The 13,161-nt window shown below is 39.2% G+C and overlaps 1 protein-coding gene across 6 annotated transcripts in view; it reads right to left on the reverse strand.

Annotated features, from left to right (window-relative positions):
* Positions 1-13,161, reverse strand: part of APP (amyloid beta precursor protein) — a 253,985-nt gene that overhangs the window by 173,720 nt on the left and 67,104 nt on the right. For all 6 annotated transcript variants that reach the window (XM_046648237.1, XM_046648236.1, XM_046648232.1 and 3 more), the window contains exon 3: positions 1,640-1,769. In XM_046648237.1, coding sequence (XP_046504193.1) covers positions 1,640-1,769 — 130 coding nt within the window. The remainder of the gene's footprint in view (positions 1-1,639; positions 1,770-13,161) is intronic.

The raw sequence follows: 13,161 nt of genomic DNA on the forward strand, positions 1-13,161 counted from the left end.
CACAAATCATTAACAAGGCCTGGCCCACGTGATTAACTGATTTGTGACCTACTTCCTATTTGTACTGAATTATATGGTCTCTTGGTGTAGCGACTAAGTTGGTTTGAAATACGCAGTTCCTGCAGACAGCTGATCCCTATATTTTCTTGAAGTCAGAGCTTTGTATCTAGTATTTAAACATTATTTATTTTCATCTTATTAAATCTTCACTTCTTGACCAGTCAGACAGAAAAGGGTGAGAGGCTTTGTAAAGTATTTAGGAATAAGGAATAAGGAGGAACAAGGAAACTCTTGAATTATCAAAAGTTTATGAATCTGATTTTCCACTCTCTCTATCAATGACATTGTGAGCAGTAAGTCCACAGAGGAAATCTTCATTCCAATGCCCAGTGCTTTCTATCAATGTCTCAAATTATGTGCATGCATGAAGAGTAATCAGTTTGCTCTATGACATACATGTTTGAGCAAGCATTATACAGATCTCTAGAATCCTCATTACCCTTACTTTCTCAGTTTGCTATTGGGACCTTTTTTAAAAGATCCCTTTTAGTTTTTACAAGAAGTCATTGGAATATACATCAACATTTGTCCACAGCCTCCATACATGGATCTCTATGTCCTTATTTACAACCATCTTACTGACGAATAAACTTATGGAAAACATGTAGATGCTAGCTATCCAATCAATGATTGCCAATATCCACAAAGCCTGGTCAGATAAAAATATCAACTAGGAAGAGACTAATAACCAAGTCAGATTAAATACGGAGTATGACACTGTTTCCAGAGGAAGAAAGTATGATACCACATAAAACTCAATTGTTAAAATAAAAAAGTAAAATTTGAGGGCTATGAGAGAAACATACATTTAAACATTAGAAATCAAACTGTTTCTTCCAGTTTAATTAAGCAGGAAAAATAAATTCACCAACTCCAATACCCCAACTCTCGCCAAATAGAGTAGTCAGTTGTTTCAGAAAGAGATTTTTAAAAAATCAGCAAAATGTTGGAGCTCCACATTAGGTTCCTTCTTTTACAATGTCTGTGTGAAGAAACACACAAGGCCCTAATTCTACAAGTCCAGATAGTTAGCGTACATGAGAATCACCTATGGAATTTGATAAAATTAGGACTCCTGGGCCCCACCACTAGTCATTTTCATTCAGCAGTCCTGGGATTGGTCCAAGAATTTGTAATTTTAGCACACACACTGGGTAAATTCATTCTGAGCCAGGAAATTCAGAAATACTACTCCTGTACTATCAGAACACAGGCCACCTTAACAGTCCAAAATAGAGTCCAGCACAGAGTAGCAATGTAGTGACAGAGGAGCCTGTATACAGTCATGCATCGCTTAATGATGGGATGCGTGCTGAGAAAGGTGTCGTTAGGCAATTTCCTTGCTGTGCAAACAACATAGAATGTACTTAGACAAACCTAGATGGTATAGCCTACTACCCACCTACGTTATATGGTACTAATCTCACGGGACCACGATGTATATGTGGTCCATTATTGACCAAATGTCCTTATGCGGCACATGACTGTATTTGACCTAATTAGAGCATCCTTTCTTTTCATCCCCAAAGGCCAGGGCATCAGTGCCAGCTACACGGTTGGCCGCGGCTGGCCGGCTCACCTAAGCAGCGGTAGGGAATCACAATGTGCGCGTGGGTCTTGCACTGCTTGCGGCCCCTCTTGCACCAGTTCTGGATGGTCACTGGTTGGTTGGCTTCCACCACGTTGGTGATCTGCAGTTCAGGGTAGACCTGGGAGAGCACACAAAAAGGATAAACTGTTATGTGCGGCAGGGACTGGCATGTGCCAGCACCTGATCTACCACTGCTGTTATCCTAAGTCCTGCTATCCCCCCAACCCTCAAGCCTGCTGATTTGGATCAAGCCTGAGAAACTCAGGGTCAACAAAAAGCTGCAAGTGACAAGTACCTAATCAATCATTCAGAACATTAAGTGACGTGACTTTTATCTTATTTTAAAGCATCCATTCAGGTTTGTTTATTTTTTCAGGGGAGGTAAAATAGAAAAGAAGAAGGGGGCCCTCTTACAAGCAAAGGGTCATTTTCAATGCAAAGTAAACTGGCGCGAGGACGATATTCTGTAATGTCCTAAATAAATGTTCTAGTAGATATACCTTTACTTACTTAATTACTTATAATATTACCTTTACTTAAATTCAACACGTCCCTATCTCACCAATTAGGTAAACATTTTACATACAGGATAGGACACATAGAAGCTTTCTATATAAAAACCCTTCTCTTTATTCAAAGTAATTTACATAAGAATAAATTATCCAACCACTATTACGAGTGTCATTTAGATAAAAAATCTGTATGCATGAATCTCTTCCCCTGGTAACTAACTAGAGCCCTTTGCTGTGATTACTGTTCTCAGTAAATCATGGTGTTTACTGAGCACTTGGAATGAAATGTGAAACTGGATCAACCAAAATATATGTGTGAAATACCAAATCACTTCTAATGATTAGTAACGAGTAGAGATTTGAAACAAAAATATAAACATAAAACTTTATTTCTAAAATGGGCTTTCCTTTCCATAAATCTTGCATTTCACAGAGTTACTGGGTTACCAGATAATGAAGAGAGAGGCATTTAAAAGAATTGAGAGTGTAGGCAAAGGAATGGTTCTAATGATGGGCCATGGAATCTAAACAGGAACGAAGTGAGAACATGAAAGGGAGTGAAGCACAGTTAAAAGGCTGTAATATCAAAGAGTCCTGCTATGGGCTCCAGAATTTGGGCATAAAGGTTATCACAGAAAGTGAGGAGGTGAGAAGTAGTACTTGGAAGGTAAGAGTTGAAATTAAGATTGTGGAGGAGTTACAGTCATTGGTAATTGAAAGGACTAAAATATGACCAATGAAGAGACTGGCTGACGAAGAATGATGAAGGCAAGATTATTGGAGGAATAAAACTCAAGGAACTGAGAAAGTGAAATACTGGAAGGATCCTCACGGTAGATATTAAAACCACTTAAGAATCATGAAAGGAGCAGTTGTCTGGATGACAGAAAGCCAGTAGGTAAAACCTTCCAAGACTGCGGGAAGCTAAAATCTTCAAAGATTGAGCGGGTTTGCCACTGGGGTGGAAAGAGGTCTACAGATGGCCCCAGAAGGTAGAGGAGACAGGTGACCTAGTTCAAGAGGGTATATTCCACAGTTGCGATGAGGGGCAGTTTAGGGAGGAGAAGGGAAGAATGATTTGGAAGTGAAAATGAGGGAGGACATCGTCACCTCGAGGCACAATGCTAACAGGATTGTGAGAACAGAATTTCTACCAGAGAAGGCGGCAGGTGAAACAGTGCCTCTGAGGGAGAACCAGGTTTCAGAGCAAGATGATAATGTCCAGTGGGGGTTACGGATTCAGGGAAGTTTGCGTATGGTTGTCAGTGATGTGCAGAGAGGGCTTGCCATGATCCTGTCTTTATTTAAAATGTTGATATTTTGCACATGGTGGATTTTTTGGCACTTTGATTTTTTAAATATTGCATTACAATATTATTTATCCTGATTCGTGAGTGCATCACTCATCTAGTCCCAGCACTGACATAAATCAGTTAAAAAAAAATAAGGCACTGAGAACGAATGAAAAATGTAGACGGGGCCAGCCAGCTCTGTGGTGTAGCGGTTAACTTCAGCACACTGCGCTTTGGCAGCCCAGGTTCAAGGATTCAGATCCTGGGCACAGACCTACAACTTGACAGCCATGCTGTGGCAATGACCCACATACAAAATAGAGGAAGACTGGCACAGACGTTAGCTCAGGGACAATCGTCCTCAAGCGAAAAAAAAAAAGAGGAAGATTGGCAAAAGGTCTTAGCTCAGGGCTAATCTTTCTCAGCAAAAGAAAAGAAAAAAGGTACATCCAGACCATGGACTATTCAGCACTAAAAAGAAATGAGCTATCAAGCCATGGAAAGACATGGAGTAACCTTAAATGCATGTTGCGAAGTGAAAGAAGCCAATCTGAAAAGGCTCCCTACTGATGATTCCAACTATATGACATTCTGGAAAAGCCAAAACTATGGTGACAGTAAAAATATCAGTAGTTACCAGGGGTGAGAGGGAAGGAGAGATAAACAGGAGGAGCACAGAGGATTTTTAGGGCAGTGAAATTATTCTATATGATACCATAATGGTGAATACATGTCATTATACATTTGTCCAAACCCGTAGAATGTACAACACCAAGAGTGAATCCTAATGGAAGTTATAAACTTTGGGTGATAATGGTGTGTCAATGTAGGTTCATCAATTGTAACAAATGTACTACTCTGATGGAGGATGTTGATAATGGGGGGGGACTATGCATATGATGGGGAAGGGCGAATATAGGAAATCTCTGTACCGTTCTCTCAATTTTGCTGTGAATGTAAAACTGCTCTAAAAATTAGTGTATTTTTTTTTTTAAACAAAAAAGATAAGGCACTGATCAGTATAGTGTGGGGTAAATTCAGTGGTGGAGGTATACGCTATGAGAACACAGAAAAAGAATAAATCAGAATCCTAGAGTGGGTTATTCTTCAAAAACACTGCCAGTAACTTAGCTCCAAATGGGAACAGCTACCTTCACTTTATGTTATTTTGTTCTTAAGTATCTTAACACCTCCGTGCATGCATTTCAGTCACAGACAATGCTCAACTTGAAAATGACTCTAAAAGTTTAATATCCATGGCTTTTTTCTATATAATGAAAGGTAAAGTGGCTCTTTGTGCAGGAATATAATTCTCCCACCACCTTTCCTTGTTTATTACATCACAAAAGTACAGCACACATGAGTCATAAACTCGATGACACTAGAGAGCTTGCCCTGAGGGACGCGACTTTATGTGCAGTAAAGTGTGAGTTACAGCATTTTTCTAAAGGGGTTCTAGCTGCCACTTCACAGAAATACTACCCTGCTGAGAATTTTCTCAGGAGCGTTCAGTTTTCTATAAACCTTGTGGCAGCCACAGTCAAGTCACACATTTTTCTTTTCAATTCAAAACCAGAAAACTGTTTGTAGGGTGCAAACTGATAAGTAGGAAAAAATGATCTCTACTTCGCATCGTGTATCACCTTCAGTTTCCTATGGCACTATCTGGCGCAATGCAACAGAGCAGTAACTTATCCAGTTGGTAATTTTCCAGCAGACAGAAGTGCATACTGACAAATAAACATCAGAGAAGACAGGGCTTCTCCCATAAAGATCACGAGAGCTTCAAAAAGTGATGAACCAAACACAGAATTTACTTTCAGTTCCCACCGTGAAATCTACATCGTATGTGTCATCTCCTCTTCTTCAACTTCTCTCTCCAGAATGCTGACCATGACGATTGTTAATATGCAGATGGATGAGGAGATTATGAAATCTGAACCCCGTAAATCCCATGCAGAGTTTGCCCATGCCCAACCAATGAAAATGGAAGCAGTAACTTCAACCTGATTCACCTACTTTTATTCAGAGACAAGGGGTTATTAATTTGGATTTGTCAAAGTTGATAAAATTTTGCTGTTCTAAAAACAGGAGGTTGGGGCCGGCCCGGTGGCATGGTGGTTAAGTTTGCTTGTTCCACTTCAGCAGCCTGGGGGTTGCAGGTTCAGATCCCAGGTGCGGACCTATGCACTACTCATTAAGCCATGCTGTGGTGGCATCCCACATACGAAATAGAGGAAGATGATTGGCACAGATGTTAGCTCAGAGCCAATCTTCCTCAAGCAAAAACAAGAAGACTGGCACAGATGTTAGCTCAGGGCCAATCTTCCTTAAAATCAATCATCAATCAATCAGTTAGGCAGTTTATTTAATAAGGGTGAGGAACACCAACAATCAAGGTAACAAAATTTCTTCCAAGCACAGCAAGTCCCAGTTAATCACAGTGACTACCACATACACAAGCAACCCTCCACTCAGAAAGCAAAAAGACAAAAAACCCAAGAAAAAACATATTAATCTTTCTGATAAAAATTCTGAGGACCATACCTAGTATTTTTTATGAAGCAGTTCCAGAATATGACTGGAGACAAAAGAGCATTTTATGTTGAAAACACAGCATGGCTCATAGTTTTAGGCAAGAATAAAAATTAAAATAATTAGCCATGCAAATGTCCTCGGGGCTAGTTAACTCCCTGACTCTTCACCATAATTAATTACAAGCATCAGTTCAAGGTTTTGTATTTTCTTTGTGGGATCTCAAATCTTAACATAGGAAATAAACACATCTGGAGTTCCTTTAGCTATTTCATTTGCATCTTTTCCAACACACGTAATATATGTATTACTAACATAAATATTGCCAATAATTTGCTAATATAGCAAGCAGTAGCAAATCCCAACTCTTATATCGTCCCCTCCTTTCCAACATGTTTCCTATGTGAACCCCAATTACGAGTAACTCTTTTCTTGATTATTTTTATAAAAAGACTTTTGACAACTATAGTTATATTATTAAATACTTAAATAAGCAAATCCAGGCCTGTGTCAGTTACTTGAAAAGCAAATTGTCCTCAGTCCCTACAACCCTTTCTAAATTACAGCTACACAGATCAGCCACTGTATAAATACATATACTGTGCTTCAAACACACTCTTACATAAGACCCTTATACAAATACATCAAATGCCCAAGCCCATTAGGGTCCCCCAGCATCGACAAGCCTCCTCCACTCACAGTGTAATATAATGTTAATCCCTCTCTCCTACTTTAGGAATGCTTTATGGTATTTATCACAGTGTGCCTCACATTTCTATTAAGTGCATATGTGCACCGCCTTCCCAGTGAAAATGCACTTTCCTAGACAGCAGGAAACACAATCTGGCACCCTGTGGCCTCCCCATGGCACTCCACGTTCATTGTCTTTGGTTTAATGCTGTCAGGAGGCTGCCAACCCCCTACCCTCTCTGCAGTCCTGTGGCCCCCAGCCCTCTGAAGGAGTCCTCATTAGTGACCATATTTTAACTCTGCAGTTCTGTCCCCATAGCTGATTAGAGCCAGAGGAAACAAACTATAAATCGCATCCTCTTCCTCAAGAGTTCTGAACCAACACATACAGGCTCTAGCTAGATGAGGGGGACCCCGACTGGTAGGCAGGATAAGTCACAGCCAGAGATGGTGTCTGTCAAAACTGACGCATGAACGGGAACTAAGCATCTGGAAGACGCAGCTGGTCTAGGAGGAAAAGAGGAAGATGTGCAGAGAGAGAAGCGAAGATGAGAGAGCTGTGTACTCTAGACAAAAACAGACAGACAAGACAGAGGATCAGACAGGGACGGCTGATTACCCATAATTCTAGTAAGGCCTGGCGTGTCCCTTGAATAAGCCCCTTTTTAAACATAAGCTACTTTGGTAGCTTTATTTTCCTTCCAATTGAACAAAACCCGAGAAAAAGGCCCATCTTAAATGTCAGTTCACTAATACTCTCTCCCCGATCCCTTCAATCTCTGAATCCAAAGCATTTTATCCGACCACTTTCTACCTTCTATCACTGAAGTGTCTTCCCACCTATTAGAATACACATTCCTTGAAGGAAGGGACCATATGACTCATTTTTGTGTTTCCTCAACAACGGTCTGTAACACTGTGACAGCACAATAAGTGCCTGATAAATATTTAATGAATATTTCTGGTTAAGATCAGAATCCACTAATTGCAAGGAAATTCAGTAGATGTGATGCTCCCACTGGGCATTATCAATGTATCTCTTAAATAGCATGACCTACATAGTATAATAATATAGTTGGATGATGAGTTTTTGAGAAAAATAAGCAACTCAATGACTTCTAATATTATTCTTCCAAGTAGGATGTGGCAAATAATGGCATCTTTTACAAATAATAGCATCTTATATAAGAAGCCATAGATTAAGGTTAAAAACATGTTAGTATAAGGAAGATGCTTAGGAAGGATTAAGAGCCAGGCTCTCACTGAGGCTAAGAAAGCCCATCTGGCTGTTCTAGAAATATGAAAACGAGCCTACTCTTCTAGCCATAGAAACACGTTTTATCTTTAAAAGCTAATGTATTAGTACATAAATTTAACTTTTAAAAAAAAAAAAAAGGAGCTGAAGCAATTCCAAAGAACTAACAGCCAGGAGAGTGGCAGAGTAGAAACAATCTTACATCCATATTAGAAGGTTCTAGTTGGTAGCCTAAGCGGTTTTTCTCACTACAGAAAAATATCTTAAAACTTGGTCAGCATCAGAACATTTTCATTCTAAATTTAAAAAATTTAAAGTCTCTCTTTCTTTCTCTCTGTCTATCCAAATTAGAAATATATTAATCTCAGACAAGATGACATTTAAGTTGCTAAATACGCAAAGCTAGAAAAGACATTGGTATTTGAGAAGGCCAAGAACACGTAGTTACATCTACAGAAATATAAAAATATTTCTTTAAGACATATGTTGTCAGAGTCCTACAGAAACTTTCCTCTGTTCTCAATATTAAGGGCAAATAGGGGAGCCCTCGAAGCCCCTTTTGTAAGCAGGCCACCTGGGACGAGTGACTAATGCCAAAAGTCTCATTTACACAAATTCCAAATGACCAAGGATATTTCATGAACACCAAATCAAATGTGGCCAGGAAACAAGGTTAACGGTCAGAGTAATGGGAACTGCTACTAAATCTGAAAATAATTTGCTTACTGTTCTAGTCTTTCAACTTTGAAATCAATTTTTAAGGAAATTCTCAAGGATATTTCTTTTTGGAAAAATATGCTAGAAATTACAGAGTATTAATAAAAAGGTGTTTTAAACACATGAAGTCAATACATAAAGTCAACCTATAAAGTCAGAAGTCAATAAATAACATATGATGCTTTAGTTTGTCTTAATCAACTTACAGCTTTTCAAAAGGGATGAGAAACATATCTGCACAAGCAGCCTGGCGAAAATAATGCAGACCCTGAAGGAGGCAAGACAGAGAACTTACATTCCACAAACAAGAGTAACTAGATTTTATAAATATTGGAATGATAGGTATATGAGGTGTTCATTATACTATTTTTTCTACTTTTACATTTTCTTGAAATTTTGAATTAAAAAGAAAGTTAAAAAAATGAGTCCAGCGGAAATAAAGGCAGATTTCTAAATTTACAAAGAAAAAACTAACACATAAACAAATCAAGACACTAACTATAAACACATAAGTGTAAGTAGCATGTATAACATACACATGAAACAAAAAACATCAAAACTCAGTAGCAAAATGGTATAGCGTTAGCCTAATCATGGGATATGTTCATAGAAGATGAAATTGATGAAGCTAAAACATAACAACTAAAGTCGGTGTCATTTCTGAACACTCAGAGTATTAATTACAAGTTTTAAACGACTTCGACTTCAGTGCCTAAACCAAAACAGAGCATGTCCTAGAGAATATATTTCTGTTTTTGGTTTGAAACAACATTCTTTCTCCTTTAAAATTTTCTGAATATATGGAAAAATCCTAGCTCAAGCTGTTGTCAATATAAATTCTTTTAATAATGAGGGATATTGGAAACAGAATAATTTAATTGAGAAAGAGATCTGGAAACCAAAAAATGTTCTCTGCTTACAATTTAATGAGGTGCTGAGAAGCAATACACAGCTGATGAAACACAACTGCAATAATGGGAAGTATGAGCAGGGTTATGTTTTCACAATGATGACCTTACATAAGAGCAAGGGATGTAAAAGGCTGCAGGGCATTAGCATATTTCCCAATAATTTGGCCCCAGTCTGTTTCTGACATTGTCTATAAATATATTGTTATCTACATATTTTCATAATCAGAGTTGGAAAATATTGTCCAAGAATCTTGTTTGATGTATAAGTCACTCTTATACCAAAGTGCTGAATATAAAAACAAATGGAGGGGGAGGGAACACCAAAATAAATAGGACAGGACACAAATGTGAAGATACAACATGTGTACACATTTACCCTAGATTCTCATTCCCTCTGTCAATTTATGGCTAATTTTCTTATTTTTAAAATATTCAATCTGTATAATTTTATTTGTCAATTATACCTCAATAAAGCTAAAAAAAGAAAATATATTACAGGAAAAAAATTTTTAAATAAATAAACAGTGAAATACCAAAGTCCACAGTATTACTGCAAATACATAAAATTGAGTATGCATTTAGGAAAGAGCTAGACAGTAACAAGGTCAAATGTTAAATCAAACATTAATTTGATTAAATGATAATTATATGAAAAAATATATATCCAAACTGTTTTCATCTCTTTGAGTTCTAAATGCTATGGTTTATGCAAGCAACCCTTCTGAGTACACAGACTATTAATTCATAAAATATATCCGTATTCATATATAGGGAGCCGATACCTCTACTCAAAATTTGTTTCATGTAATCTGAATTTTTGGATCTTTCAAATATTAAAACCAGACGGCAATAGGTGCCTGTAATTTGTGGGTTAATTTTAAGCCTACAACAGTGGACAGTGCAAACAGCAAAATAACAATGGCCAAGAATGTACCAGGCTTCTACCCCAGCACCGTGGATACAGTGTACTCTCAAAGTTGGTTTTGGATTAAAAAGACCGCGTGTTGTTTCTTTTTTTTAATTTCACATTACTGTGGAATGAAAACATCAAGGTTGAGAAACAATTCTCGCCTGGGAATCCCACATTCAGTTATATATTTTAGAGCAGAAAACTGGGCAAAGGAAGTGGCTTAGTTCAAGCCATCAAACAGGCCGTTTTTGTTTGGCTCAGGCACTGACATGCTTTGTTCGGTGACCCTGTGAATCACAGACAAAACCACCGTTCATTTAGAGCAAGAAGGTTAAAAAAACAGGGAACACGTATTGCCAGCTGTGGGAAAAACACTTTGGAAAAAGAGAATATACCCATAACCGAAGAGAAGAGATGAGACGCAAAGCCACATTCCCCAGTCTAACTTTCTCAGCTGGAAATCTCTGCCAGCGTCTGAGGCTTAACCTGTTCAAAACTCCCTCCAGAGACCTGCTCCTCAGTGAGAGTTAGTGGAGCCATCAACGCCTGCTCTAAGCCCCTACCTCACCCGAGGCGCTCTGCATGTTAGGGATGCAGAGGGAGGCGGAGCCTGTGTTTTCAGTTCTCTCCTCCAAAGAGGAGGAAGAACGGTGCTGGGACTTAATTTCTCATTTAATTGGCAATATTTAACTTTTACAGCTCACACCTGTGTGTTCCTAGCATAAAAGGTGGACATGGTGTAAGACTGGTTGGGCAGCCTTTCTGGATTTCTCAGATCTCAAAGAGCAAAGGCTGGATTTGAACAGAGGTCTGTTTCATAGGGAAACCCATACTCCCCCTTCATTGCTGTTAACCCCAAGGGCTCCCTTATCACAGCATCTTGGGGTATCACGTACGCCCTCCTCTATACAATGCGGATGAGCAGGATGATCTTTCACATCCCTTTTCACACTAGCATTCTGAGATTTGAATTCATTTCTCTCCCCGCTCCACCCTATCCTTGGATACAGACTCATTTTTCTAAAAGGGTCATGACCAGAAAACACACATGCTAAAAACCAATCCCATAGCTCTTACTTATCCTCCAGAATTAGACCCAAAACCCCTAGATTCACGGTCAAGACCCTCTACTTTACAGCCTCATGCCACCTTTTCAATTTTTTAAATTCTCTTCTCAATTTATCTAATTGTATATTTATAAGCTCCTTATGAAGCAAGAATGGTGTCTTGCCACTCAGCAACATGTGACACAAAATCCTATCCTGAACCATGCTCAATAACTATTTCCTAAATTGGCCTGAATTATATTTGGGAAGGAACAAGATTCTTTAGACAAAGAATTGAAATGCACTTCCAATTTTTCCTTCTCTGACCCCAAATCCTTTGGTTTAAATAGAAGAGTATTTTTTTAAATCTCATTTCACTCAAAAAAAAGAAGATAACAAAATCTGAAAATTCTCACTTTTCTTCCTAGGCTTTAATACATTTCAAGGGCAATATTATCTTACTTTCGTTCTATTTACAAGACTCCTACATTCCTTAGGCCAATGTTTGGGTGATGTAAGAGTTCATTAAAGCGAGTGGCCACTTTAGGCTGTTAAATAATGCATAATTTGTATAGTTGTTTTCAGGTTGTTTCTGTGATGGCAGCACTTTCTGAATGTGGTATAGAATGAAGGAAAGGAACTGTTTTCTATCAAAGGACAAAAGAGGAAAATAATAATTGAGGATGTGTCTGTTGTGGTTATCTATTATTATATACAAACTATCCCCAATCTTAGTAGCTTCAAACAATAAACATTTATTATTTCACAAAGTTTCTGCAGGTCACGAGTCTGAAGCGGCTTAGCTGAGTGATCCTGACTCTTACAAAGGGGCAGTCAAGATGTTAGGGGTGATCACACAAACGCTTGACTAGGCCACAGGATCTACTTTCAAGTGGTGTGAATGAACTGCCAGTGGCTGCTGGCAGAGCATTCAGTTCCTCACCACATGCATATCCCCACAGGGCTCCTTGAGTGTCCTCAGGACATGGCAGCTGGCTTCCACCATAGCAAAAGTATGTAAGGTAGAAACCACATGTCTTTTATGCAGAGCAGAGCCCTGCCAGGTCTTTGTGCGCCATCCTCTCACCTTCTGGCACTATATCAGACGATGCTCCGCTGCTATTCTTGGGTTTTCACAGCGAATTTTTCGGAATTGTGTGGCCAGGTCCTTCTTCCTAGTGTGTCTTAGTTTAGAAGCTCCGCTGAAACCTGTCCACCATGGGTGACCCTGTTGGTAAATACTGGTGGCATAGCTTACGGTATCACTGTAACATGCAGCTGCCACAGTATGACAACCGACAGGTGGGTGGTGTAGTTCCCTGACTGGGATGTGAACCCAGGCCATAGCGGTGAGAATGCTGAATCTTAACAACTAGACCACCAGGGCTGGCTTGGAGGCTAGCTACCACATAATGATTTAGAATTTCTCACAATTCCGTGAGTCGACTGGGCAATTCTTCACATGGTGGTGTCAACCAGAGTACTGCAAGGAAGGCTCCAACCTGGCTGTGCATACAGGGCTGGCAGCTGGTGCTGGCAGCTGGCCGGAAGCTCAGGTACGGCTATTGAGTGACAGCCTCCATTCTCTTCCACTTGGGCTTCTCCACAGGACTGCTTGGGTTTTCTCAGAGCCTGGGAGCCT

This window comes from Equus quagga, chromosome 21 (assembly GCF_021613505.1).
Source record: "Equus quagga isolate Etosha38 chromosome 21, UCLA_HA_Equagga_1.0, whole genome shotgun sequence".
Lineage (NCBI taxonomy): Eukaryota > Metazoa > Chordata > Mammalia > Perissodactyla > Equidae > Equus > Equus quagga.